Source organism: Salmo salar, chromosome ssa16, assembly GCF_905237065.1.
Source record: "Salmo salar chromosome ssa16, Ssal_v3.1, whole genome shotgun sequence".
Taxonomy (NCBI): Eukaryota; Metazoa; Chordata; class Actinopteri; order Salmoniformes; family Salmonidae; genus Salmo; species Salmo salar.
Genome location: NC_059457.1, coordinates 12821822 through 12848527, shown reverse-complemented (window position 1 = coordinate 12848527; position 26706 = coordinate 12821822). Strand labels below are relative to the sequence as shown.

Sequence of the window (26706 nt, the reverse complement as noted above, 5' to 3'; positions counted from 1 at the left end):
TCATGAGGACTGAAATACAAGTATTACATAATATTGATAATCTATACAATAAATATATAAATATATAAAATATATACACAATTTGACAAGTCATATAGGCCTACAATAAATATAAAATATATACTTAATACAATATATGTATAGTCTACTTTATAAGCTATACAATATAAATATATACTTTAGGCTGTACACAATTTGACAAGCCTACTAAGCCAATTTAATATAAAAATGTATACTAGGTATCCACCCAAAAGTTGCAATAGGCCTATGTCAGTAACGAAACACTAACACTGAAAGTCTGATCCATGAAGTCTATTATAAATATTTGCTATTGAAAATGTGTTATCCCCAGTAGCGCAAAGTTTCAAAAGCAGCGCAATTAATTATCCCATAGCAAAGGTGCTGAAAGCCTGGAGTTGCGGAGGTGTTTTCATGCGCATGCCTATCCCCATCAAGGCAAGGGATGACATCAGCACTAATAATGAAGGCGGCTCATCAATGGGCAGAGGGCTATAAAAGGAACTTTGGGAGACTTACCCTAATCATAACAGATAGGCTGATCTACAAACCGGGTTTACACCTCTGCACCACACATCACAACTTTCCAGAGAGAAGCCTATCGCACAAGAGGCAAGTTGAACTTCATCAACTTTGTCATTATTTTGTGTGCATGACATCCTATGTTCAAAGTTTAATTCTATAGCCTATTTAACTTTATTTGTAGTAAAAGTGGTTGCTTATCAAACACATGTAGTCGTATTTAACTTTATTTGAAGTGAAAAATGTTAGCTTATCAAACACAAATGTATTACAGGTATGGGTTTATGTTCTAAACTATTTTCTTACTTTGACAGGTTATCAAAATGTTTCCCATCAGAGGTTTGGACGTAAAAGTGGTACTCATATCACTCTGCATTTTATACTATTCAACGCAATCTGAAGGACGACCAGTGATGTAGGATTGAACCCTATATGAACTGGAAATAACTTTATGGAATAACTTTATATTATATACTATATGATATTGTATTGTAATATGATTGGATATGACATGATACTATATTATAGCCTACTTGCAAATGATAATAATGTCCTGTTTAAAATAAGACATATAACTTAGAATTGATTGTTTCTTACAGAAAGAGGTCCATTAGTGAAGTACAACTAATGCACAACCTTGGGGAACACAAGCACGTGCAGGAGAGGCAAGACTGGCTCCAAATGAAGCTGAGGGACATCCATACAGCCTCGCTTCGAAATGCAGAGAGGGGGGAGAAAGTTAGAACCAGAAGGCTTCTTCCCGAGGATCTCCTGGATTTGGAGGAGTTAACGCCAAACGAAGTTGAATACATTTTAAACATTTTGGAGAAGCTACTCAACGCTCAGTGAAATTAGATGTTTGCAGTCTGGACTGTAGGCTACCACGTTTGACACTTCATTCTATTTCATGACTTTTATAGTTTTTCTGTTTTATTTAAACAACTCTTATTTATGTATAGGGCATGCGATTTTAAAATGGTATTGGAGAAATCAAGTTGTGAGGAGGCTAAGCTTCCATAGTTTTAGCTTAAAGCACTTGTATTTATTATTAAGTAGTTCAAGCTATTTATTTATCCTAACCAAATAAAAAGGAAGGGCAAATACTGTTTAGGACCAAAACATTGTTTTTATTATCTGAAAAAAGTAAGCGTTATACAATTGTTTATTAACTTGATGATGATTGTATTTTCATGTTCTATACGTGCCATGGTATTTCTATATGTGGTGTAAAACTGTGGTAGTATGTATAAATTACTAGTAAATAGTGTAACTTGTGCATGGATACTTATATGCAGTAGGCCTAATTGGGATAGGGATCATTACAGTTGATGAGCTATAGCATAAATGTTAAATATTTATGCACTTTAACTGTAGAATGTAGCCACTTATATGTTTTATATCAACCATCTCCAAAGTGCCGCAATGTAATTGTTTGTTGTAAATAAAATAGCATTATCACAATAGATATATACTGTATGTTTCGCAATAAACAATTAAGTTAATCTTCCATTTTTATTTGCATCTACTGGCTTTTTAAACTGCTGAATAGCCCACGGAACGTTGATATGCCTACAAGTTAGCCTACTAATTTATGAATTTATATTTCTACTTAATGTATCAAACCTGATGTTTCTGAAATTGGAAGGTTACTGTATCATTACCACTTACGTATTAATATGTATTTACACCTCAGACGGGAGGTGATTGGTTGCTGATGTTAGCTCAATAATTTAGCGCCTCAATGGTTGTTCACAGGGGTCAATGTACACGGAAGCTGCATATTCGCTCATCATAATTAGTAGCCTATATGAAAATAAACATTGATATATAACCATTATATACACATATAACAATTAATACAAATATTTAATTTCCTAAATGTTTTGGGGGTTGATGGGTTTTTTAGACTGCAGATTGCGCAGCGCCTAGCAATTTCGACCCTCGTGAACAAGCCGAGGTTATATAGTCTCGCGATCTATCACCTTAGTTGCTCAACAGTCAAAACAAGGGATTACAGTTTGGCCTCTTTTAGTGGCTGTCCGGGGAAAATGGCTGTCACTATTACTGTAATCAGTCGGTCACCAATCTAGCAAAAAAGATTTATTAGGAATTTGTTTACTTTCGCTTTCGGATAAAACTCAGACAACAATGAATCCCAAGAGGTAAGGAGCGTCATGCTATAGTTAGCGGGCTACTTCAGGCAGTGAGGTAACGAGATTTAGCTAGCGTGGGCGTAATTTTATCCTGCCAACTAACGTTAACGCTAGTTACAAGTTTACTGGTTAAACCTGTTCGATAGCGAGCTAGCAGTTTATGTTTGTCTAAACTGTCTTCATTGCTTGCTAGCATGAGTCATAACCTAGCGGTCAAACACGGAAATTGTTCCAATTGTTTTTTTTCATTCATTTGGGGATTTTAGAACCACTTCAAACAAGGTCTGTTTTTTTTTTCATGTAACGTTACCTATAGTATGTTTTCCCTGGCGTGACGTTTTGATAACCGTATAACTCTATCTCAGACAAGGTGACTTATCAATAAATTCTGCTTTATTTACACTCAGATTCGAACATTCTAATTAGCATCAAAGTAGACATATAAGACTATAGCCCTTGATCATGACTCTTAGTTCCATACACATGAGTCATTGGTTGAAGGCGTCTTGTAGGGGGGGTGTTTGTTAAGCGCCACGACGCCCGGTCTGAACATTAACACGCAGCGCTTTCGGTGCTGTTTTGGAAGCATAAAGACCTTGGTGAGATTTTTTTTTAAAGTTTAAATTGATACGTACCTTTTAATTTTTAATTTTTTTATAGGGTTAGTGTTCCCAACGGCCATATTTCCATGTTACATCGCTTGTTTACGGAGAACAGACAGAAGGACTGAGTGTACTAACGTTACCTGTGTCAATTAGCTATATTCTTGCGTCTCTGAACACCTATGTGTAAACAGAAGACAAACGCCACACATTTGTTGTCACTGAAAAATACTGCCGGCTGTAACTGTATTTTGTATTTGTGAAATTATTTTGATGCGATATGAAAGTAGAGTGATCTATGTTTCCAGAACCGTACCGCGAGTCCATCTATTCACGTTTAGATGGAGTATTTGGCTGTTCTGGCTCCCAGAACCAATTTGCCCTTTAAACAGAACATGTAACATTATTTTCCTTTCGTCGAATATTGGGCTAGCAAGACTACAAATCCCTGCAAGCTCCTGCACTTAATAGCTGACACATCTAAGAGGTTCAGTCTAGCCAGCTAGTCATGTCACATCAATGTTTTCAGTTACCCATTTGGCAAGTAACTTAGCTACCTCGACTCAAGTTATTCCATGTCTAGCTAACTAACTTGGCTAGCTAACAAACAATGGGCCCATCTAGCTAGCTTGGTGGTGGTACTACTACTGTAGCAAGCTTGTTATTTTTAGTGAAGTCTAATTTGGCTAGATGGAGAGTAAGTTTGTTACATTTCCCAATAGAAGGCTTTTGATGTTATCTTGCGTTCCATTTTAAATTATGTTTAAATTTCTTCAACTAATGTGAAGAGGACAACAAACGTGTATGTTTTGTATTAACAGGACTTCATGAGTGCTGATGGTGGAGATTCCCTATTGACACCTCTAACTACTTACCTGTGATGGCTGAATGTCCACATTTAGATGACAACTCAAGCGACACTGAGAACTGGGAAAGTAATCTTCACAGACACTCAAGGTGATAAACTAGCACTCATTAGGGAAGAGTACTGTTTTGCTTCTTACAAAAATAATTGTAGAACAAGGACATCACTTTAGAAAGACTTCTGAATGTGCCTGATTGTTCAGATTGTTCAGCATTCAAGACAACTGTCCAGTACCATTTTATATACAGTGCCTTCAGAATGTATTCACACCCCTTGACTTTTTCCACATTTAGTTGTTACGGCCTGAATTTAACATTTATTACACTTTTACAAATTAATTAAGAATGAAAAACTCAAATGTCTTGAGTCAATAAGTATTCAACCTTTTTGTTATGACAAGCCTAAATAAGTTCAGGATTAAATATTTGAGTACTGAGTCACATAAATTGCAAGGACTCACTCTGTGTGCAATAATAGTGTTTCAATTTAATTAATTTTTTATTTACAATGTTGGCCTACCAGGGAACAGTGGGTTAACTGTCTTGTTCAGAGGCAGAACGACAGATTTTACACTGTCAGCTCAGGGATTCGATACAGCAACCTTTGGCCCAACGCTCTGCCACCCCAGTTTAACATAATTTTTGGATGAAAACCTAATAGCTGTACCACACATACAATTTTCTGTAAGGTCCCTCAGTCGAGCAGTGCATTTCAAACAGATTCAACCACAAAGACCAGGGAGGTTCTCCAATGCCTCAGTAAAAATACCCAATGCCTGGGTAAAAATAGAAAAAAAAGCCGACATTAAATATCCCTTTGAGCATGGTGAAGTTATTAATTCCACTTTGAATGGTGTATCAATACACCCAGTCACTACAAAGATACAGGCATCCTTCCTAACTGTTTCCGGAGAGGAAGGAGTTTAAAAGCTTGTGATGGGAGAAAACTGAGCATGGCTCAGTTACTCCACAATACTAACTTAATTGACAGAATGAAAAGGAAGCCTGTACAGAATACAAATATTCCAAAACCTACATCTTGTTTGCAACAATGCACTAAAGTAATACTGCAAAGAACGTGACGAAGCAATTCACTTTTTGTCCTGAATACATAGTGTTTGGGTCAAATACAACACATTACTGAGTACCACTCCCTGACTGCATCAGGTTATGAGTATGCTTGTAATCGTTAAGGGCTGGGGAGTTTTTCTGGATAAAAAAATCAACCGAATGGAGCTAAGCACAGGCGACTCTTGCTCGACGCCCGAAACACATTGAAACGGCTGTGCATACGTACACACCACCTCATTATTGCAGTCCTACTAAGACTAATATTGCGTTCTAGAGAGGCCTGGCATGAGCATAAAGCATTGTATTTGCTTATCAACTTAGCCTATAAAAGGCTTATTTTGTTTGAATGTAGATGTGTAGGAGCTAGAATATTTCTGCTGTGCGCCGCTTTGACAGGTCCCATGTGGCACACTCTACGCTGATAAGTCTATTCTTTGCTGTGTTATATAGCCCTATTGGATGAAACTAATATTACTAGAGACGTTGGTTAAGTAATTATCCAAGCATGTGCATTATTCCAGATGACGAGTCACAGTTTCCAAACTGCCCCATGGTAATTTTATATTTTTATGCGAGACACCTGGAGGTTTTTATTTGAGATGTGACGATATTTGGCTGCCAAATGTATAGGTGTTCCCATAATATTTAAAAATTGAGGAAGTGTCATTATTTTACTTATCCATGGTAGACGTCCTTCCTAACAAAAATGATCCCCCCCCCCCTTCTGATTTGAGCTGCTGAACAGTATTTGCGCTTGATGCTTTTATGGCTCAGTGAACTTGCCATTGACAAAACGTTTAGCGGGGATGCCCTGCTTTAAGATCTATTGCCTAGGACATCAACAGCCAGCTGGGGTTTCATTTTAAATAAGCTGTAGGTACAATAGGCCTACTTTTTATTGCACATTTAGGCCTAATTAAACTGACTAATTTGGCAATATTCAACTTCAATTCACTGGCACTACGTAAAATAGGTTAGACATACTCAGTGATAGCTTAGTATATACTTTAAGTGAACTTACTAGGCATTGCAAGACAAGATATTGCGATGTAGATGACCAATATGTAGATGACCAATATAAAGCCTATGTGCACGGTTCCGACTGTCTGCCGCCACCTCCTCTTGCTGGCTTGCCTGCTCTTTCTTTTCTCAAAGAAAGGTATGTTCAGTCTTTGGCCTGTTGTGTGTAGAATAGCTCAGCCTACTCATTGATAGCCTCTACTTTTAGTGAATTCACGAGCCATTGCGAGATGCAGCACTGCCAACAGTTCCTAAATTGACATAATCTAAAAGGCTGCTCAGCAAGGAAGAAGCCACTGCTCCAAAACCGGCATTAAAAAAAAGCCAGACTACGGTTTGCAACTGCACATGGGGACAAATATCGTACTTTTTGGAGAAATGTCCTCTGGTCTGATGAAAATAATAGAACTGTTTGGCCATAATGACCATTGTTATATTTGGAGGAAAAAGGGGGATGTTTGCAAGCCGTAGAACACCATCCCAACCGTGAAGCACGGGGTGGCAGCATTATGTGTGTTGGTGCTTTGCTGCAAGAGGGACTGGTGTGCTTCACAAAATAGATGGCATCATGAGGAAGGGAAATTATGTGGATATATTGAAGCAAAATCTCAAGCCAACAGTCAGGAAGTTAAAGCTTGGTTGCAAATGGGTCTTCCAAATGAACAATGACCCCAAGCATAGTTCCAAAGTTGTGGCGAAATGGCTTAAGGACATCAAAGTCAAGGTATTGGAGTGGCCATCACAAAGCCCTGACTTCAATCCTATAGAAAATTTGTGGGCAGAACTGAAAAAGTATGTGCGAGCAAGGAGGCCTACAAACCTGACTCAGTTACACCAGCTCTGTCAGGAGGACTGAGCCACAATTCACCCAACTTATTGTGGGAATCTTGTGGAAGGCTACCCAAAACATTTGACCCAAGTTAAACAATTTAAAGGCAATGCTACCAAATATTAATTGAGTGTATGTAAACTTCTGACCCACTGGGAATGTGATGAAAGAAATACAAGCTGAAATAAATCATTCTCTCTACTATTATTCTGAAATGTCACATTCTTAAAATAAAGTGGTGATCCTAACTGACCTAAGACAGGGAATTTTTGCTATGGTTAAATGTCAGGAATTGTGAAACTGAGTTTAAATGTAGTTGGCGAAGGTGTATGTAAACTTCCGACTTCAACTGTATTCCTGGCTGTGCCCCCCCCCCCCCTTCCTCCCTGCCTCACTAGCTTTCTCTTTCTTTGCTGTGAAAGATGAAGAAAACATTTTTTTTTTAATTAGCCTATGTCAACTACTCCTCTCCTCCATTGCATAAATATGTAATCTTAGGCTTTGAGTCGATTGTTTCAGGTGATAATAAAACATGTTTTGATTAGTTTTTCCTAAACTTGTTTCTTCAACTTTATAGCAAGTCAAGCTAGTTTGTACTGCAGCTAGCTAGCTAAACGCTAGGCTAGGTTGAAGATACCGTTGTAGCTAGCGACCTCCACCTAAAATTATGATAAAGAAAACGTCATTACCATCAAACTTGAAACGGAAGGCAATACTCATGTAATACACATTGGTTGCTAAGCCAATTATATTATTTAACACTATTAAAATAGTACTCACTTATAGGAATGGGTAATTGTTTACAAGTTGCTAGCTATCCCATAAAGCCATTACTGAAAACCACAAATCTTTTTAATCCAGTTTGAATTCGGGCTGTAACACATGTGAAATAAGTCAAATGTGTTTTGTTTCAGGAATTTACTTGCATTCTGGAAATATTACAAGTATCTATGAATGTGTACATTTCTGTATTGTGTCAGAGCCCATGTTTCTCAAGTAGATGCGTATCGAATCGTCTTGAAAGGGAAAGATACACAATAGGGGATTTAAAATACGTCATTCTGTTACCAAGTCGGTAACAGAATGAATGCAACTGAATTGGCTAAAATGGGAATTAATAGTAGTCACAAAGCACAGCTCAAGGTGTCCTATCATAGCTGACACCCCATTCTTTCTGCAGACATCTTTGAATCTTCATTTGGAGTAGATATTTAAGAGTTTTTGGAAAACGTGGTCACAAACTGAGGGAGATTGTACCGTCATTCTGTTACTAAAATGTACATCTACACTGTTCTTTGAGTAAATGGGTAGTTGATGTGCCACAGCTTTTTTTTCTCGCTCCAATGTGTCAAAAACACTTATTTTAATTTGTGAAAAGTTTAATGTATGGTTAAGAAGATACTGCTCATTTTGGATCATCTGCAGACACATACAATGAATAAACATTTTATACATCATTTTTGCGCTAAACTAGGGGTTAGTGTTAGAGATTAGGGTTAAAGTTACATTTAGGAGTTAGGTTTAAGGGTTAGCTAAAAAAGGTCAAGGTTAGGGGAAGGGTTCGAAAAAATGCATAGTAGCTAAAAAGTATTAAGTATTCGAACTCGCAGCTAGAAGTTTGCGTTAAACGCCCAACCGACCAACCACCCTACTTTTGTTTTTTCCCTTTTTCCCTGTCTTACGTAACCATACCAAACGTAACATCATACTCATTTGGGTATCCCGGATTTACTTTTACTATGTTGTATCTAGTAGACCAGGATCACCACAGACAACGTTTCAAATGAGAGCTTTTTAGGGTGTGGCTACTCTGTCTTTTTGACACACTCAGATGCATATTGTGGACTGTTAATCATGTCATACACTTCCTTAAAGTGGTTGTTCAGGCTTTTGGCAATGAAGCCCTTTGTCTACCTTCCCCAGAGTCAGATTAACTTGTGGATACTATTTGTGTCTCTGCGTCCAGTATGAAGGAAGTTAGTGGTTTTCCATGGAAGATGACAAGGGGAAATTACATTTTGGAAGCCATTCATTTTCAATGGAGGGAAGCGAAGTGGTCGTGGGACCATTGGGTGACGTGAAGAAGCTGAACTTATACCATAAGGCTATTGACCAATCGAAACTCAGTATATATTTTCTATCCCTTACTGGATTGGCCGTTACCTCTCACTATCTAGCCTGCTTGCTAGCACCCACATGGGGGTGAAGCTAGCATGGCTATCCGAATTATCACGTTCAAAGGAACCCACTGTTGGAGGTAGTTTTGCGAGCCAATGCTAATTAACCTTAGCCACCTAGCTAGAATTCGTAACATATCATACAATTTGTAACATGAAATGGGTGATGGATATCCACAAATTAATACGTACCATATGAAATGTAACGCATACTATACTGAACAAAAACATTAAAACAACAATTTCAATGATTTTACTGAGTTTACAATTCATACAAGGAAATCAGTCAATTGAAATAAGTGAATTGGGCCCTAATCTATGGATTTCACGTGACTGGGCAGGGGCGTGGGCATAGGCCCACCCACTGGGGAGCCAGGCCCAGCCAATCAGTGTTTTTCCCCACAAAAGGTCTTTGTTATAGACAGAAATACTCAGTTTCATCAGCTGTCCGGGGGGCTGGCCTCAGACAATCCCACAGGTGAAGAAGTCAGATGTGGAGATCCTGGGCTGGCGTGGTTACACGTGGTCTGCAGTTGTGAGGCCGGTTGGATGTACTGACAAATTCTCTAAAAGATGTTGGAGGCAGTTTATGGTAGAGAAATTAACATTTAAATTCTCTGGCAACAGCTCTGGTGGACATTGCTGCAGTCAGCATGCCAATTGCACACTCCCTCAACTTGAGACATCTGTGGCATTGTGCTATGTGACACAACTACACATTTTTAGTGGCCTTTTTTCACCAGCACAAGGTGCACCTGTGTAATGATCATGCTGTTTTAATTAATCTTAATATGCCACACCTGTCAGGTGGATGGATTATTTTGTCAAAGGAGAAATGGTCACTAACAGGGATGTAAACTAATTTGTAGAATACATTTGAGAAATAAGCTTTTAGTGCGTATGGAACATTTCTGGTATTTTTTATTTCCGCTCATGAAATATGGGGCCAACACTAAAGTTTTTATATTTTTGTTCTGAATAAATTGAGTTTCCTGTATTTACGCACATAATCATACAATAAGCTCTGAGACCAGGTTGCTGTAGTTGTAATCCTACCTCTGGATGGACTTCTCACTCCTGTGATTCTCAACCAAAGTCCTTATCTGGGGAATCAATAATTTATATGAATCTCTAGCAAATTAAATTAATATTAATATCAACAAACCGAACACATTTTTACCACATATTGGCATTGTAATCTAGAGCAAAGTAAAATCCAGAGGTCAATTGGTGCTCTGTCATGTTCATCATTCGCAAATCAGCAATTTTATTTAATCAGCCAAGCAATTCTGCTGAAGACAATCGTGTCGAGTCGGAAAAGGCTATATAAGGACACGCCTGACGCCCAAACCGAAATGTCATTTTTGAATTCATCACAATGAGGTTAAGGTAAGGGTCCGTTTTAGGTTTTTGCTAGTCGGTTTAAGCGTAACCTGTGTCCTTAGTCTTCCCCTGTCGAGTCAGGCAATATCAGGACAGTAGACTGGGAGGTCGCACTACGTCAGAAGGGCTGCTCTGTGAGTCTGATTCAGTGTCGTGTAAAAAGCGCACAGCCATTCATTTCTACGGGTCTCCCTGTCTGAACCGAATGACTGGTCCTCGCTTTTTTTTCTTCTTCCAATTGGGGCGATAATTTTACAGCTAGCAAGTTGAACAGTCTACGGAATAATGCTGAAGTTCGAATGTAATGCCCAAGGATGCTAAACCGGCTGGCAAGGCTGCATTGTTCGGAGGAGCCCAAGTCCTTTGTGCTTTCATTCCTCAGCTCGTCCCGTGCTGCTTTGTCTTTAATTTGCCGTGCGATACAAACGGGTAGGTTTGCGAAGCATCCTATCCATTGCATTTATTATAGCAAATGTTGATTACCTATGTTTTTGTAAATATTTATTTCAATGGTCGGCTTTTTTGTGGCCGGCTTTTTTTGTGTGGCTTTCCCACGCATTCTTATGAATGGCAAGAGGAAAAGAACCAAGACTACGCGTGTCTTTTTAAAATGAATGTGTCCTTTCATGGGGTTTGCTGATCAGGACGCATAATAGGGTTTACCTTTTGGAGGGTTAAACCCCCGACACTAGCGTGCATTCTCTCTGTTTTAATATCATAGGGAAAGTGTCAGCAGTGCTCTAAATTATTGATGGGACCCTTCTCTTTAAGTAACGGGACTCAATGCCGCAGACGCTTATTTATAACACCAGTTCATCTGTGCTTTGTCTCCATGATCACAGTCATAGTAATCGTCTTAAAATGACTAAACTTCACATTTAAACATTGCAATTTGCATTTGATCATTTCGTGAAAATCAATGCCTTTTCCAAGAGGTTATGTGAGGTAATAGCAGCAGCCATTGAGTTGATATGTGGATGGATATAGCTTTGCAATTCTGCCTGCATGAAAGATGAGCTCTATCGCTTTCGCTGACCCTTTGTTTGTTAATCCTGCCAGACTTGCCTTATTCATGCACTGGGGGAAGATTTGTTATATACATATATCTATTTTTTAAATCTGGTCACCAAACTTTTCCTGTTTTGACATTCTATTTTATATTCAGAATTGCAGTTATGCTAAAGGAACCAACATATTGTAGAATAGAAAGAGGGATTGATACTGATTCATGTTTGAAAAAGGCTCCATATCTAGTGCTGATTCTACATTCAAGCTCTTAATCACATTCCCCAACCTGATGAGAATCATTACTCTCTATTGAAGAGTCTCTTTTTGAGATTTCATATGAGCCTGTAGAGCAATTGTATGCTCCATGTCAAGAACTGTCTTTCGATAATAAGAGCCTTTTTCAATACGTTTTATGAAGTCCACAAGTCATGTGAGGACACAAGGGATGTACATTTAGTCCTGTCATTGTTGTTTTTATTTACATGGCTGAAGGTCTCATAGCAGTACCGAATGCAATGCAGGTGCAGTAACGAGGACAAGCTGCACAAAGATCAGGGGACGCACAAAGATCAGGGGACCCCACATACTGTTGAGCAGGTCTGCCTGTCCCTGACCTGCATACAATATGATTAGAACTTACCATTTCTGGACCAGTCAGTAGCATCCATTCAGCTGCTGTCGAAATGTAGACAATTATTTGTTTCAATAAGCGTAAACACTATGAACAAGATATTTCATAATATTACAATCAGCCCAATCTTTCCACATCTTTAAAAACATTTTTTTTTACGACATTGTCTGCTGAAATGAAGTTGTCCACGTGTAGTGGAATGACTTAGATTTTTCCTACTCAGTCAGTGAGCCATCTCTCTCACTCTCTGGGACTTCATCAGTGGAGGTGGCGCCTCAGTCAGACATTGTTAACGGTTGACTGGGTTGAATATTTCTATCGGGAGCTAGAAGGTGGATGGATGTCTTCCATTTGAGGAGCTATAAGGGCAGCTTCTCTAGAGCTTTCCCGTCTTTGAGAGTTCCTCTTTTGTGCTGCTCTCTCCAGGCCATTCACTTTAGCCTCATCATATTTGATAATCACTTCCCTCGGGAGGGACGCACTCTTTATTAGGGAGACCTGCTGCATGGCATGCTGGTCAGACTAGACAGACCAGACCGTGTTAGAGCTTTCAGAGGTAAAGTGGCTGCCGCAGATAACATAACAGCTCTCGTGGATGCTTTCGGCTTCCCTGCCTGTCTAAATGAGATGACCAGTTTCTCTACAGATAGGCTCTTTTGCGATGGATAATAGTGCTATTATCCTGTGGAAGTATTTTTTAAAATGATTTCAAGAAGGTGTGTTTGGTACTTCATGGTACTTTAATATTTCATATTTTACCAATGCCAGTCCAAGACGAGTAATAGTCCTATTTATGTGGTCTTTCACTCCCTAATGGGTTTCTGAAAGTATAGGGATGCAGACAGCAAGCAGTAGTGTTGCATTGGCCATCTTTCTACAGCAGTCTGCGCTGCTATTTTTTCTCTCACAGAGGGTTCATATGAGTTTACTGCAGGCTTTTTACCCACTTCTCTGCAGAGAAGCATACAAAATACTCCCTTTCCCCCTCTGTACTCGTGTGTCTGACTGTGGGTGGTGTGCTCCTCTCAGTGCCCAGCCCCTCGTCCCAGTCCCTCAACTAGAGGCCGACCTGGTCAACATGAACCTGCATGGCGCCAGCGGAGGCCTCGAACGCTGCAGGGACAGTGATCGCCGGAGGTCTAGCGACCGCTCCCGAGACTCCTCCCACGAGAGGGGCGAGGCTCAGCTGACCCCTTGCATCAGGAACGTCACCTCGCCCACCCGACAGCACAACAGCGGTGAGTACTCCATTACTGCTTTGAGACCACACAGGGTGCTTGACGCAACACTGGCATAACAAGGCTTTCTCATGCCTCCGGTACAGCTGTGAGATTGAGTCCCTTTCTAACTACATAAAAGCAGTGACTAAATCAGAGCTCTCAGAAATGTGGTTTCATCGTGTTGAAATCGCCTTAAAGCCTCACCCAGAGGCGGAGCCAGGTAGTCATACTACTCCTACTCAGTCTGTACCCACTCAGGGAATTAAGCCAATAAATGAACTGAATTATGTTTAAATTGCTACAGTAAGAGTTGAATAGTAGAGTCTTGAAAGGAAAGCATTTTGACTCTGGCAAAAGCTTTCAATTACTTGACCAGCGTTAACAATGTCCCTTTTCATCCAGTGTGATGAGACAGTTGGCACCTTAATTACGGATCTCTGCCTGTCTGTGTCTCCCAGATCGTGAGCGGTGCGAGGGTGGTTCTTCCTCCAGGTCGTCGAGTCCTCGGCCCCCCAGGGCCTTAATCTCCGTGGGGCCCAGCTGCATCGCAGCGAGCAGGAGCAGCCTTTTCAATACTGAGACCCACTGTAAGAGTCTGGGCCATGGACACGTGCACGGTCCCTGTGACCACCTCTACGTCTATGAGAACGCAAAGGAGGGGACGCGCACATTACGGACCGCCGAGAGGGTCACTCTGATAGTGGACAACACCCGCTTCCTGGTGGACCCGGCCATCTTCACCGCCCAGCCCAACACCATGCTGGGAAGGTATAAAGCATAATATTGTATCGCCACAAATTAAAGTGGCATCTTAACGGGATATTAAAACAAATTAATTTCAAACCGGATGTTTTCTTCTTTCATAGAATGTTTGGATCCGGGAGAGAATACAATTTCACTAGGCCCAATGACAAAGGAGAGTTTGAGGTGGCAGATGGAATCAGCTCAACGGTTTTTAGAGCCATCCTGGTAAGACATCTGACTTTATAATGAGATCTCATTCACGTCTGATAATGTCATCGTTTTTCACCTAATGTACCCAGAGACAGGTTGGTATTGACGAAGTGAAGGATTACGCTGCTGTGTCATTAATCTTCATGACTGGAATGGGAAAGGCATTCTCTCACAGATTTAATATCCATCCCCTATTTATTTTATTAGGAAGAATAGGCACTCAGGTCAGAACACTATCTTTCTAAAACAAAGACCTTGATTATGGCACCAAATTGAAGGGATACTTTGGGATTTTGACGAGATCTACTTCCCCATAGTCAGTTGAACTCGTGGATACCATATTTATGTCTGTGTCCAGTATGAAGGACATTAAGCGGTACACTACATGACCAAAAGTATGTGGACATCTGCTTGTTGAACATTTCATTTCAAAATCATGGGTATTAATATTGGGTTGGTCCCTCCTTTGCTGCTATAACAGCCTCCACTCTTTTGGGAAGGCTTTCCACTAGATGTTGGAACATTTCTGCGGGGACTTGGTTCCATTCAGCCACAGAAGCATTAGTGATGTTTGGCGATTAGGCCTGGTTTGCAGTCGGTATTCCAATTCATCCCAAAGGTGTTCGATGAAGTTGAGGTCAGGGCTCTGCAGACTAGTCAAGTTCTTCCACACTGATCTCGACAAACCATTTCTGTATGGACCTCGCTTTGTGCATGGGGCATTGTCATGCTGAAACAGGAAAGGGCCTTCCTCAAACCGTTGCCACAAAGTTGGAAGCATAGAATCGTCTAGAATGACATTGTATGCTATAGCGTTAAGATTTCCTTTCACTGGAACTAAGGGGCCTAGCCCGAACCATACAAAATGGTCCCAGACTATTATTCCTCCTCCACCGAACTTTACAGTTGGCGCTATGCATTGGGGAAGGTAGCGTTCTCCTGGCATCTGCCAAACCCAGATTTATCCGTTGGACTGCCAGATGGTGAATTGTGATTCACCACTCCAGAGAACGCGTTTCCACTGCTCCAGAGTCCAGTGGCGGTGAGCTTTACACCACTCCAGCCGACACTTGGCATTGCGCGTGATGATCTTAGACTTGTGTGCGGCTGCTCGGCCATGGAAACCCATTTCATGAAGATGCCGATAAACAGTTCTTGTGCTGACGTTGCTTCCAGAGGCAGTTTGGAACTCTGTAGTGAGTGTTGCAACCGAGGACAGGCGCTTCAGCACTCGGCTGCCCCGTTCTGTGTGCCTGTGTGGACTACCACTTCGCGGCTGAGCTGTTGTTGCTCCTAGACGTTTCCACTTCACAATAACAGCACTTATAAACTCAGCAAAAAAAGAAACGTCCTCTCACTGTCAACCTCGTTTATTTTCAGCAAACTTAACGTGTAAATATTTGTATGAACATAAGATTCAACAACTGAGACAAGCTGAACAAGTTCCACAGACATGTGACTAACAGAAATTGTATGTGTCCCTGAACAAAGGGGGGGGTCAAAAGTAAGTCAATGCAGCTGGTGGCCACACCAGATTCTAAGTACTGCAGTGCATCTCCTCCTTATGGACTGCACCAGATTTGCCAGTTCTTGCTGTGAGATGTTACCCCACTCTTCCACCAAGGCACTTGCAAGTTCCCAGACATTTCTGGGGGGAAATGGCCCTCACCCTCCGATCCAACAGGTCCCAGACGTGCTCAATGGGATTGAGATCCGGTCTCTTCGCTGGCCATGGCAGAAGCAGAACACTGACATTCCTGTCTTGCAGGAAATCACGAGCAGTATGGCTGGTGGCATTGTCATGCTGGAGGGTCATGTCAGGATGAGCCTGCAGGAAGGGTACCACATGAGGGAGGAGGTTGTCTTCCCTTTAATGCACAGCGTTGAGATTCCCTGCAATGACAACAGGTTCAGTCCAATGATGCTGTGACACTGGGGCGGTGTCGATCCCGCTCCAGAGTACAATCCTCGGTGTAACGCTCATTCCTTCGATGATAAACGCGAATCCGACCATCACGGGACTCGTCAGTGAAGAGCACTTTTTGCCAGTCGTGTGTGTGTGTGTGTGTGTGTGTGTGTGAGCCAATGCTAACTAGCGTTAGCGCAATGACTGGAAGTCATGCTAGCAGATACCAATAGACTTCCAGTCATTGCGCTAATGCTAGTTAGCAATTCCGCTGGTGATAGTTATCAACTTCCTTCAAACTGCACTCAGACACATATTATCCATAACTTCATCTGACTCTGGGGAAGTAGATAAAGGGCCTCATTGCCAAAATTCTGAAGTATCCCTTTAATGTATTTATTAAATCCCATTGTGGAGTTATGGCCACAGATTTTGGAGTGGCCGTATGTATAGGGGTCAATACATAGTTTTTTTTAGCACATTATTGCGGTATCTTTCCTTATTATTCAAACACTTGTAGTGCGTTTTGTATGCAGTTACTGTCAAGTGATATGTTGACAAGTACGCTCGTTTCCAAACATCTCCGCGGTTATCCATCTGACATTGTGTATTTTTGGGGAAGTGTGGAAATGCGGGGCAGATTATCTGTGCGGTGTTACGTAAGGCAGATTTTCAGGGATCAGAGCTACTAATACTGCACAACATGCTCGTGCTTTCATTTTTGTGTCCGTTCGCCCCGGCATTCCACTTAAGTCCAGAGACACAGGGCAGGAGAACAACCAGGTAATTGCATCTGTTTTTGTGTGTATCATGAGGTTTCTGGGCTTTATTTCAGTATCAGGGGCAGCTCTCTGTGTGCCTCAGAGGTAGTACTGTGTTCTAGCATGACAGAGTAGCAATTTCACATCTGTATGCTTCTTTGTATCGGAGAGAGAAATGCTAATGTAGATGGTCAGGACTCGGATATGCTGCAAGCACTTCTGTTTGATTTCAAGGCTTACCTTGGATTTTCAGTATTGAATGTCTCGTAGTAGTGATCTGTTCTGTGATTGTGAAGAGCTCTTCTATCAAAGGCGAGACCATAATAGCAGGGAGAGAAAAAAAACATGGTTGGCAGCATTGGCATTTAGGGCACAGAGCAAGCTAACAGCCGTTTCCGATGCTGTCTTGTGAATAGCTGCGTGTCGCTGTTGCTGCCTCAATACCTTTTCTTTTCATCGTTATACTTGAACTCTGTCAATATTCCACTGGCTGTAAATAGCTCTGTGGGGGGGGGGAGGAGAGGGAGTGACGTCGCTGCCATTTGCTGTTGTCGGAAGGCTCTGTTCTGTGTGTGCGCAGACCAGCCTCAGTAATGGCTGCCCGTTTTGTTTTTCCCTGTGTGACTTTTTTAAATGGCAGGATTACTACAAATCTGGGATAATCTGCTGTCCTGATGGGATCCCCATTCCTGAGCTGAGAGAAGCATGTGACTACCTCTGCATCTCCTTTGACTACAGCACCATCAAGTGTAGAGACCTCAGTGAGTGTGTATATATTGTATGATGCCCTCTTTCCCCCTCATTGCTGTAAGTTGATAATGGGTTATTACATTTTAGGCGGAATATTCCTGTGTAATATTTCATGCCATATCATTCTGTATTAACTGCAATATTTAGCCTGTGTTGTGAGGTTGTTGATATGATGCACAGCTCTGAAACCAGGTCAATATTAGCCTACAGATTTGATGCAAGTCAGATGATCGCAGGTTTCCACAATGTGGGTCACTGACTGCTGTAGCCATTGATTGACATTGTTTGAAATGTGGATGAGTGCCTAGTTTTGTTGGCTTGCTGCAAGTGAGCCAGTGTGTGTGTGTGTGTGTGAGAACATGTACGGTGTATTCAGAGCCCTTCCCTTTCTATGTTACGTTACAGCCGTATTCCAAAATGTATTAATAGAATTGATCAATCTACACACAATACCGCATAATGAGAAATCTAAAACGGTTATTTGATTTTTTTTGCAAATAAAAAAAGTTTTATTTGCATAATTATTCAGACCCTTTGCTACGAGACTCGAAATTGCGCTCAGGTGCATCCTGTTTCATTGATCATCCTGGAGATGTTCCTACAACTTGGAGTCCACCTGTGGTAAATTCAATTGATTGGACATAATTTGGAAAGGCACACACCTGTCTATGTAGGGTCTCACAGTTGACAGTGCATGTCAGCGCAAAAACCAAGCCATGAGGTCGAAGGAATTGTCCGTAGAGCTCCGAGACAGGATTGTGTCGAAGGCACAGATCTGGTAAAGGGTACCAAAACATTTATGCAGCATTGAAGGTACCCAAGAACACAGTGCCCTCTGTTCTTAAATGGAAGAAGGTTGGAACCACCAAGACTCTCCCTACAGCTGGCTGCCTGGCCAAACTGAGCAATCCGGGGGATAAGGGCCTTGGTCAGAACCCAATGGTCACTCTGACAGAGCTCCTGTGTGGAGATGGGAGAACCTTCCAGAAGGACAACCATCTCTGCAGTACTCCACCAATCAGGCCTTTATGGTAGAGTGGCCAGAAGGAAGCCACTCATCAGTAAAAGGCACATGACAGCCCGCTTGGAGTTTGTCAAAGGAACCTAAAGGACTCAGACCATGAGAAACAAGATTCTCTGGTCTGATGAAAGGAAGATTGAACTCTTTGGCCTGAATGCCAAGTGTCACGTCTGGAGGAAACCTGGCACTATCCCTACGGTGAAGCATGGTGGTGGCAGCATCATGCTGTGGGGATGTTTTTCAGCAGCAGTGACTGAGAGACTAGTCAAGATTGAGGGAAAGATGAACAGAGCAAAGTGAAGAGATCCTTGACGAAAACCTGCTCAGGACCTCAGACTGTGAAGGGTTCACCTTCCAACAGGACAACGACCCTAAGCACACAGACAAGACAACACAGGAGTGGCTTCGGGACAAGTCTCTGAATGTCCGTGAGTGGTCCAGCCAGAGCCTGGACTTGAACCCAATCGAACATCTCTGGAGAGACCTGAAAGTAGCTGTGCAGCGACGCTCCCCATCCAACCTGCCAGAGCTTGAGAGGATCTGCGGAGAAGAATGGGAGAAACTCCCCAAATACAGGTGTGCCAAGCTTGTAGAGTCATACTCAAGGCAGTAATCGCTGCGCTTTTTTCATTATGGGGTCGTGTGTGTAGATGGATGAGACATTTTTAAATAAAGCTTTTACGTAACAATGTGGGAACGGTAAAGGGGTCTGCATACTTTCCGAACACAGTTTACATTTCAGCGCGATAACTGGAGTGCGATCATCACATCACACATGTCCCGTGATGCACTTTTCATGACCTTGTCCCACTGACACCACCCACTCCTATCTTCTAGGTGCACTCATGCACGAGCTGTCTAATGATGGGGCGAGGCATCAGTTTGAGTTCTACTTGGAGGAGATGGTGGTGCCGCTGATGGTCGCCAGCGCCCAGAATGGAGAGAGGGAGTGTCACGTGGTGGTCCTGACTGACGATGATGTGGTGGACTGGGATGAGGAGTACCCTCCGCAGATGGGAGAGGAGTATTCACAGAGTGAGTCAGGTCAATCGCATCACTGGCTCTGTTGATATAGTATATGTGGAATACTGTAGTACAAGCAAGCCATTTCAACAATCATCCATGAGTGGTTTATATCCTTGTGTAAAGAATTACCCTTGGCTATTTTTACTGGTATGAGGTGTATCCCTAATGTTAAAGGCCCAGTGTCAGTTCTGGACAAGAAGTTACTTACTGTAATGTTTTTTCCTTACAATGGTCAAAAATAAACAAGTTTCATCAGCTGTTAGATGATCCAAAACCCTGGAAATACAGAATGAGTGCACTAGGCCTTTAAACCCAACACTTAATAGTTATGTATTGCTGAATGCCTGTGTGGTTTTACTTATATGTATGACATTTACATTTTTCTTTACAGTTATATACAGCACAAAACTGTACAGATTCTTCAAGTACATAGAGAATCGAGATGTTGCCAAATCAGTATTAAAAGACAGAGGACTTAAGAAAATCAGACTTGGAATTGAAGGTATGCTGGATCATCACTGAATTTCCTTCTTCCACATGTCAATCAAGAAGTTTGCTTTCATGTCTTTACAATTTGATAACACTAAGCAAGTTCTTAAACCTGCATAGTAATCCTGGAATTACCAGAATCACTCATATTATTACTATTATGCAATCCTTTATAGGTCTTATTGCTACATTACAGCATGTGTTAATGTTACAAGAAGAGTAATAACCGTTATTATACAGGTATAAAAACAACTCAATATCGCCTGAAGGGTTACCTCCATTGGGTAAAAAAAAAAGACTACAGTTTATGTATAAATATACTTATAATGCATGTATTTAATAGAAGGTATTTCGATTAAGTGTTTGAACAGAAAACATACAACTCCCATACGAAAATGTATTTTTACCCTCCCAGGTTACCCCACCTACAAGGAGAAGGTGAAGAAGCGTCCCGGTGGCCGGCCAGAGGTCATCTACAACTATGTGCAGCGGCCCTTCATCCGCATGTCCTGGGAGAAGGAGGAGGGCAAGAGCCGCCATGTTGACTTCCAGTGTGTGAAGAGCAAGTCCATCACAAACCTAGCAGCCGCCGCTGCAGACATTCCCCAGGACCAGCTGGTCAACATGCACCCTGGCCCTCAGGTGGACGAACTGGACATCCAGCCTCAGCCAAGCTACCACTACGAGCCAGACCCAGATGCCCCCTCACCGGCTGTCTGAGACTGGGCCCCCCTCAGAGCACTGTAGTGACGAGCGAGTTTGACAGCAGAAACCAAATTTGCCTTTGCACTTCTTCTGCAGCCTTAAGGCAACAAAAAAAACCTGGTGTATATATTGTCAACAGCCTGGGAAGGAGTAGCAAAGCACACAGTAAACAATTGCCTCCTTGCACTGTTTGTATTTTAACTGACCAAAGGAGATCGTTTTTTAATCAAGAATATTTGAAGTAAGATTGAATCACAAACTTGTCTGTGGGTGTGGTGGTGCTGCTGTGAACAGTACTGTAGTTCCTAAAGGGTTTGGTTTTATCCACTTCTGCTTGCTCTCCCTGTTGATGTGGTGTGGGTGAGACTGTTACTACAGTAGTCTACCACCAGAGCACCGGGGGAGCCTCACTGTGATGCTTTGGCCTCAATAAAGATTTTTATTTAATATTCACTTTCATGACTCCATTTGCTTTTTCCTTATCACATTGCTGTATGTTTGCATGTGCTGGAAAGGACCCAAGCTAAGCTTACATGTTCATTTACTCCTTAGTCAATATGGTACAACAATGAATCTATTCCAGTTGGAGAGAGAGCAAGCATAACATTTGCTCCGGCTCAGTCATCAAGCAGCTAGTGGTAACCGCTTACTGGGTCTGAAGGGACCAGTACTGCATGAGCTGAACATTTGTTTTCCAAAAATGCTCAGTGGAATTCCATACCACAGCTATGGGCTGTTAAGCACAACTCAGATTTCCTGGATTTAGCCACGAACCTCCGAGGTCTCTTAATACTGGTTACCCATGGTCGTCGGGCTTTAACTAGCAAATTGCCTCAAATCCTTGTGCTGATGTCAGCTTAGTTGTTTCTCCTCACCACATTAGCAATGCAGTCTCCTGTTATCTCTAGCTGACATTTTCTGCCACTGGATGGCAACATGATAAAAATATCCCAGCGCTGCACCAATAGGGTAAATCTTCTGAAATGTGACATTGCTTCCATTACATGCAATACCCTGAATGACACCCTCAGATTCATCAAGTGGGATTGTTTAGAACATTTTAAATATGGATACTACTTATTAACACACTGCATCTGTTAAGCTCAAATACTTTATTTTACTGCTGATACCATACACTCATTATGTACTGTAGTGTAAAAGCATCTAAAGACATGTTTTCAATATAGAAATCCCTGGTAGGATAATGCAGGAAAATATACATTGAAAACGTCAATGGAAGAGTGCCCATCAGCAGGCAAGGGAGGGCCTGTATGCAGACAGGTACACTTTGAGGGGTCCTGCTCCAATGAGTCCTACAGTAGCTGTAGTTGGCTTGCATGGGTCCTGTTGATATGACTGCATGGTCAATTCAGGGTTCTGTGGGCCTTAGGCCAACAGCCCTGCTAGGGCTGTCCTCACAAGGGCCAGGGTAAGTCACTGAAGTCTACAGGGCCACCGAGGCCTGCGTCAGCCTCCAGGAGACTCATGATCACAGCCATGGCTGCCTCGTCGTTACTGGGGCTGCTAGAGCCTGGTTCATCCATGATGTCAATGCTGAGGTGCGAGTTGTCACCTAGAGGAGTGTTGAAGGAAAATGCTGTGGTTTTTCACCAGAAATATATCACGTTTACTTGAAATGGGCAGGGATTCAGTGTTTGAAATTCTTAGAACATGTTACAGCTACTTACTCATAATAGACTGGTTGGAGTATGGGTATCCAATGGTGTCGGGTCCTCCTCGTAGCGTCCCTGCCGACGGAAGGTCTGGCGTTCCATTTTGAATCTGCCAGAACAAATAGGTCAGTGGTGGTCTACATAGAAGATCATCTTTCAACCACAGGACACAGGCCTAACTAAGTAAGCAACAGACAATCCTGGATCAAGCACAAGATCCAACCAATTAAAAATCAGTGCCAGACAGTGCTATTTGGAAAAAAAGAAAAATCCATCAATGACATTTCAACCATCCCAATGTTCTTTATCGTGTGGCTCCCGCAGACTCACTCTCTTGCCCCCTGGAGAGCAGTCTGGAGGAGGGGTGCTGATGTTCAGGGGGCTGGAGCCACAGCTGGAGGGGGTCGAGCCTCGGGTCCTGGCAGAGAGCAGAACAGACAGCGCCATCAGACTAGGGCTCTGAGACACTGTGAACAATTCAGCTGATGAACCTTCAGCTCCAGGTAATTCATCATAACTGAACAGACTCATTTCCAAAGCCCGTCACTTTCTTGATAAAGGGTGCATAAATATCTGAGATCAGAGAATTCGCCCGCGAAGGGATGTGTACAGAAAAGTAAATCACCAAACAAGACAGGCTTCATGGTCTGGGTGTTATTCTTTTGGTTCTACAGCTATTAACAACCTGTCATCCATTTTCTGCCTTCACTCTCTCACCTCTGAGTCTCCATCACCTCCTCTGCGATCATGCGACCGATCTTACCGGCACCTGCACGTGTTCCCCCGGGGATGCCTGGCACCGTCTGAAGGGCCCGTCTCCCTCCACCTGCAATCAAACATATCAATCACACTGACTGCTCCTAGACTGACTGAGATCATTGCATTTTCACATTTGATCCAACGCTCCTATAGTCTTGTTACGAGATCGCAGATGTTTTGTCATTTCGTACACGTAGATACAGTACGTTTAATCAAAGAAAGCTATTCATTATAGCGTGTATCTTTGCGTACAGAGAGAATCAGCTGACAAATCTCAGATCTTGTTCCAAAGCCCTAAAGGAAGCCCCTCTGATATGTAGAAAAGCATGCCTTCTTTCGGATCATTCAATAAATGTCACCTTCTGATGTCAGCACACTGTCCATAGAGGCGAGAGTGGGAGAGACGGCAGACTGAGGATAGCTGGAGTCTGCACCATCCAGCATACTGCACCTAGAGATGGGATCACACAGCAACATCAGGACCAGTTTCAAGTACAAAAACAGAACAGCCACCGAATACGTACTGCCAGTTAGCTCTAAAACGATCAATGGAGCCCCAATGATATATGAACATTTAAGAGTATTTTTTCCAATGTAACCTTCGCCATAAATAGGGCGGTAGAGAGAAGGGTGACTTACGAGACCACTGTGTTTGTGGAGACGATGTACTCCACCTCTTTGGTCCAGGGATTCATGAAACTGAACCAGCGGCTTCGCAGAGTGATGAAGGAGCCATCTTTAATCTTGAACTTATAACAGTTTGTGTTGATCTTTTCTCTCATCTGAAGCACTGTGAAACAAGATGTAAGATCACAGAACAAAATGTGGTGACTAAATATAGTAAGATGTAAATCACAAATTAATGTTGTCACGCCAGACAGTTGATCCAATACCTTGTCTGTGACATTCTGCCAGGTGGCCAATATCATCCTGATGGAAATACTCGTAGAAAGAGGTGCCAAGAAGCTCCTGGGGTAAGTATGCAAGAATGGCTGTGGCCCTGAATAGAAAGGAAAGAGAGTTTCTAATCTGTGCTGTTCTTTGTTTTTGAGAAGAGATCACTGAAGAGCCTTTAAATGGCATCGGAGCATTTCCTATGAACATTAATCAGTTCACGGACATTTTATGATAGTTTAAATTACCGCCATGAGTAATAATGGCCTGTGAGGTGTCAAGCTGTGAGCAGGAGATTCATTCATAAAATATACGGAGGCTGAACCTGCCTTGACAAGCCTATGTACGTAGGATAATCTTGGGTGAAGGGTGGTTGAAGAGGAGAAATTTACTGACGATTTGTTGCCTCTTCACGTATTAGTTTAAACCATACTTCTAGAATGTGTGTTTTCTTGGCCAACTTGATGAACAACCAGCTCACATCTAATCATAAACCAACAGTGTCATAGTTAAATGAAGTTATAAGCTCCATCATCGTACCTCTGGTCAACAAAGACAAACTTCCCATCGATGGAGTGGCGGGAGACGTAGTCGGTGGGTTTGACGCGGATGTCCTCGTGGGAGGGCTGGGGGACGATGTGGGGATGCAGCCGGCCGATGGCCACCAGGCAGCTGAGGTTACAGCCCTCATTGTCGGGTTCGTTGTCATTGTCCAGGCCCATCTTGCTGGGCGGCCAGCTCTTCAGGTAGCCAGTACTGTGGATCGTGCAGAAGCTCTTGCGGTCGGCTATAGGTAGAAAAATAAACATTGTAAATATATTTCCTCCCATACAATGGTTATCTGTTTACGGGTGGTCCATGACTTTAAGTCAAGTCTAAATGACTGATTTAATGAGAAAACCACAAGCTAAGCAAACAAGTAAAACCAGCCATCTGAAATCAGTGGTCAATCAAGGGGAGAACAACGTTTTCCTAGATAAAATATTCATAAGCACTGAAATATTCAACGTGGGCGTCGCTGGACATTTGCATTCTGTTTTGCATAACCTGCACAGTTTTGCTTACTAAATGGTTTAAAATCGCAGCACATTTTAAAAAGAGATTGAAAGAGGTTTTGTATACTTTTAAGCCAGTAGTTCTGAAAGTACCACTCAAGAGCACTAAAAGGGTGCCCGAAAACTGTGCACAATGTCATCACGTCATGTTGTCTTTAGTGTTTTGATGATTTTACACTACATAATGGTTTTCCTTGTTGGATATCCCCATTGACAACTGTATCAAATAGTATGTAATGAATACATGGTAGGAGTGTATTGTACCAGCAGTAAAATATTTGTCAAATTAAAGTATTCTCCAAGACCTTGAGCTTAACAGATGCAGTGTGTTAATGATGCTAATGAATTTCGACTCCCAGGGTGCAATGCTCCACCCAGGGCTACTGGCTGGCTACTGCTAGAAAGCCCAGACAAACGCAAAGTAGTCTAAATATATTGTGGTCATAGCTAAGTTATGAATGCATTTCACATTACTTTTGGGTTGTTATCATATTATAATGCTCACATGAACGTCATGCTGAATATATGTTTGTGTCATTGTCACTCAATTATTCCAATTTAGTTGCTAGAAGATTAACGTAGCTTTTTTAAAAAAATGTTTTGGAACTAAACCGCCCTTGCACTGCACTGCTTTGTAACACCTTTTGCCTAGTGGTTTCGGTGGGCTGGTCCTAATCATCTGCTCTGTAACAAAATATTCCCATAGTTCGCTTCTGGAGCCAGTTTTGTCATCAAGCTGTGGGCGTCAAGGTATGATGTTTTAGTTAGAAGAAGCCATACTGTTGCCACTATCTCTCTTGCTTGCTTCTCAAAAGTGTCTCGCGCTGTGTCAGCTGCATGCGTAAGTGGCCTGGCTAGCTTACAAACAGTGGTGGAAAAAGTACCCAATTGTTATACTTGAGTAAAAGTAAAGATGCCTTAATAGAAAATGACTCAAGTAAACGTGAAAGTCACCCAGTATAAATAATTTCAAATTGCTTATATTAATACATTTTTTAAATACATTTACGGAAAGCCAGGGGCATGCTCCAACACTTACACAGAATTTAGAGACTAAGCATGTGTTTAGTGATTCCGCCAGATCAGAGGCAGTAGGGATGACCAGGGATGTTCTCTTGATACAGTGAGGGAAAAATGTATTTGATCCCCTGCTGATTTTGTACGTTTGCCCACTGACAAAGAAATGATCAGTCTATCATTTTAATGGTAGGTTTA

At 42.0% G+C, this 26706-nt stretch overlaps 2 protein-coding genes across 7 annotated transcripts in view; one reads left to right on the top strand and one right to left on the bottom strand.

Moving 5' to 3' along the window:
• The first annotated feature begins 2506 nt into the window (after positions 1-2506).
• On the top strand, positions 2507-21563 carry LOC106573214 (BTB/POZ domain-containing protein 10). 5 transcript variants are annotated; one of them, XM_014148050.2, is made up of 9 exons: positions 2507-2702; positions 4117-4252; positions 13308-13516; positions 13957-14266; positions 14365-14467; positions 17760-17880; positions 19728-19925; positions 20308-20418; positions 20821-21563. In XM_014148050.2, exons 2-9 carry the CDS (start codon positions 4176-4178, stop codon positions 21123-21125), a joined length of 1434 nt encoding a protein of 477 aa, XP_014003525.1. In that variant the 5' UTR covers positions 2507-2702; positions 4117-4175; the 3' UTR covers positions 21126-21563. The 5 variants fall into 5 exon arrangements, with proteins under 5 accessions (XP_014003525.1, XP_014003527.1, XP_045552931.1 ...); XM_045696975.1 differs by lacking the exon at positions 2507-2702 and adding an exon at positions 2787-2975; XM_014148051.2 differs by lacking the exon at positions 2507-2702 and adding an exon at positions 3209-3292.
• Positions 21564-22207: 644 nt separating this feature from the next.
• LOC106573213 (aryl hydrocarbon receptor nuclear translocator-like protein 1) overlaps positions 22208-26706 on the bottom strand; it is a 28093-nt gene continuing 23594 nt past the window's right edge. For both annotated transcript variants that reach the window (XM_014148046.2, XM_014148048.2), the window contains exons 11-18: positions 24977-25223; positions 24436-24542; positions 24182-24332; positions 23902-23993; positions 23501-23609; positions 23114-23201; positions 22799-22892; positions 22208-22683 (exon numbers count right to left, since the gene is read on the bottom strand). In XM_014148046.2, the coding sequence (XP_014003521.2) occupies positions 22526-22683; positions 22799-22892; positions 23114-23201; positions 23501-23609; positions 23902-23993; positions 24182-24332; positions 24436-24542; positions 24977-25223 (1046 nt within the window). In that variant the 3' untranslated portion in view covers positions 22208-22525. The remainder of the gene's footprint in view (positions 22684-22798; positions 22893-23113; positions 23202-23500; positions 23610-23901; positions 23994-24181; positions 24333-24435; positions 24543-24976; positions 25224-26706) is intronic.

Excerpts from the sequence above, each read along its gene's own strand:
- LOC106573214 (XM_014148049.2), top strand. The coding sequence starts at position 10,944 with ATGCCCAAGGATGCTAAACCGGCTGGCAAGGCTGCATTGTTCGGAGGA. Across the intron at positions 11,069-13,307 it reads TTGCCGTGCGATACAAACGG|TGCCCAGCCCCTCGTCCCAG; the intron begins GTAGGTTTGCGA and ends TGCTCCTCTCAG. Across the intron at positions 13,517-13,956 it reads CACCCGACAGCACAACAGCG|ATCGTGAGCGGTGCGAGGGT; the intron begins GTGAGTACTCCA and ends TGTGTCTCCCAG.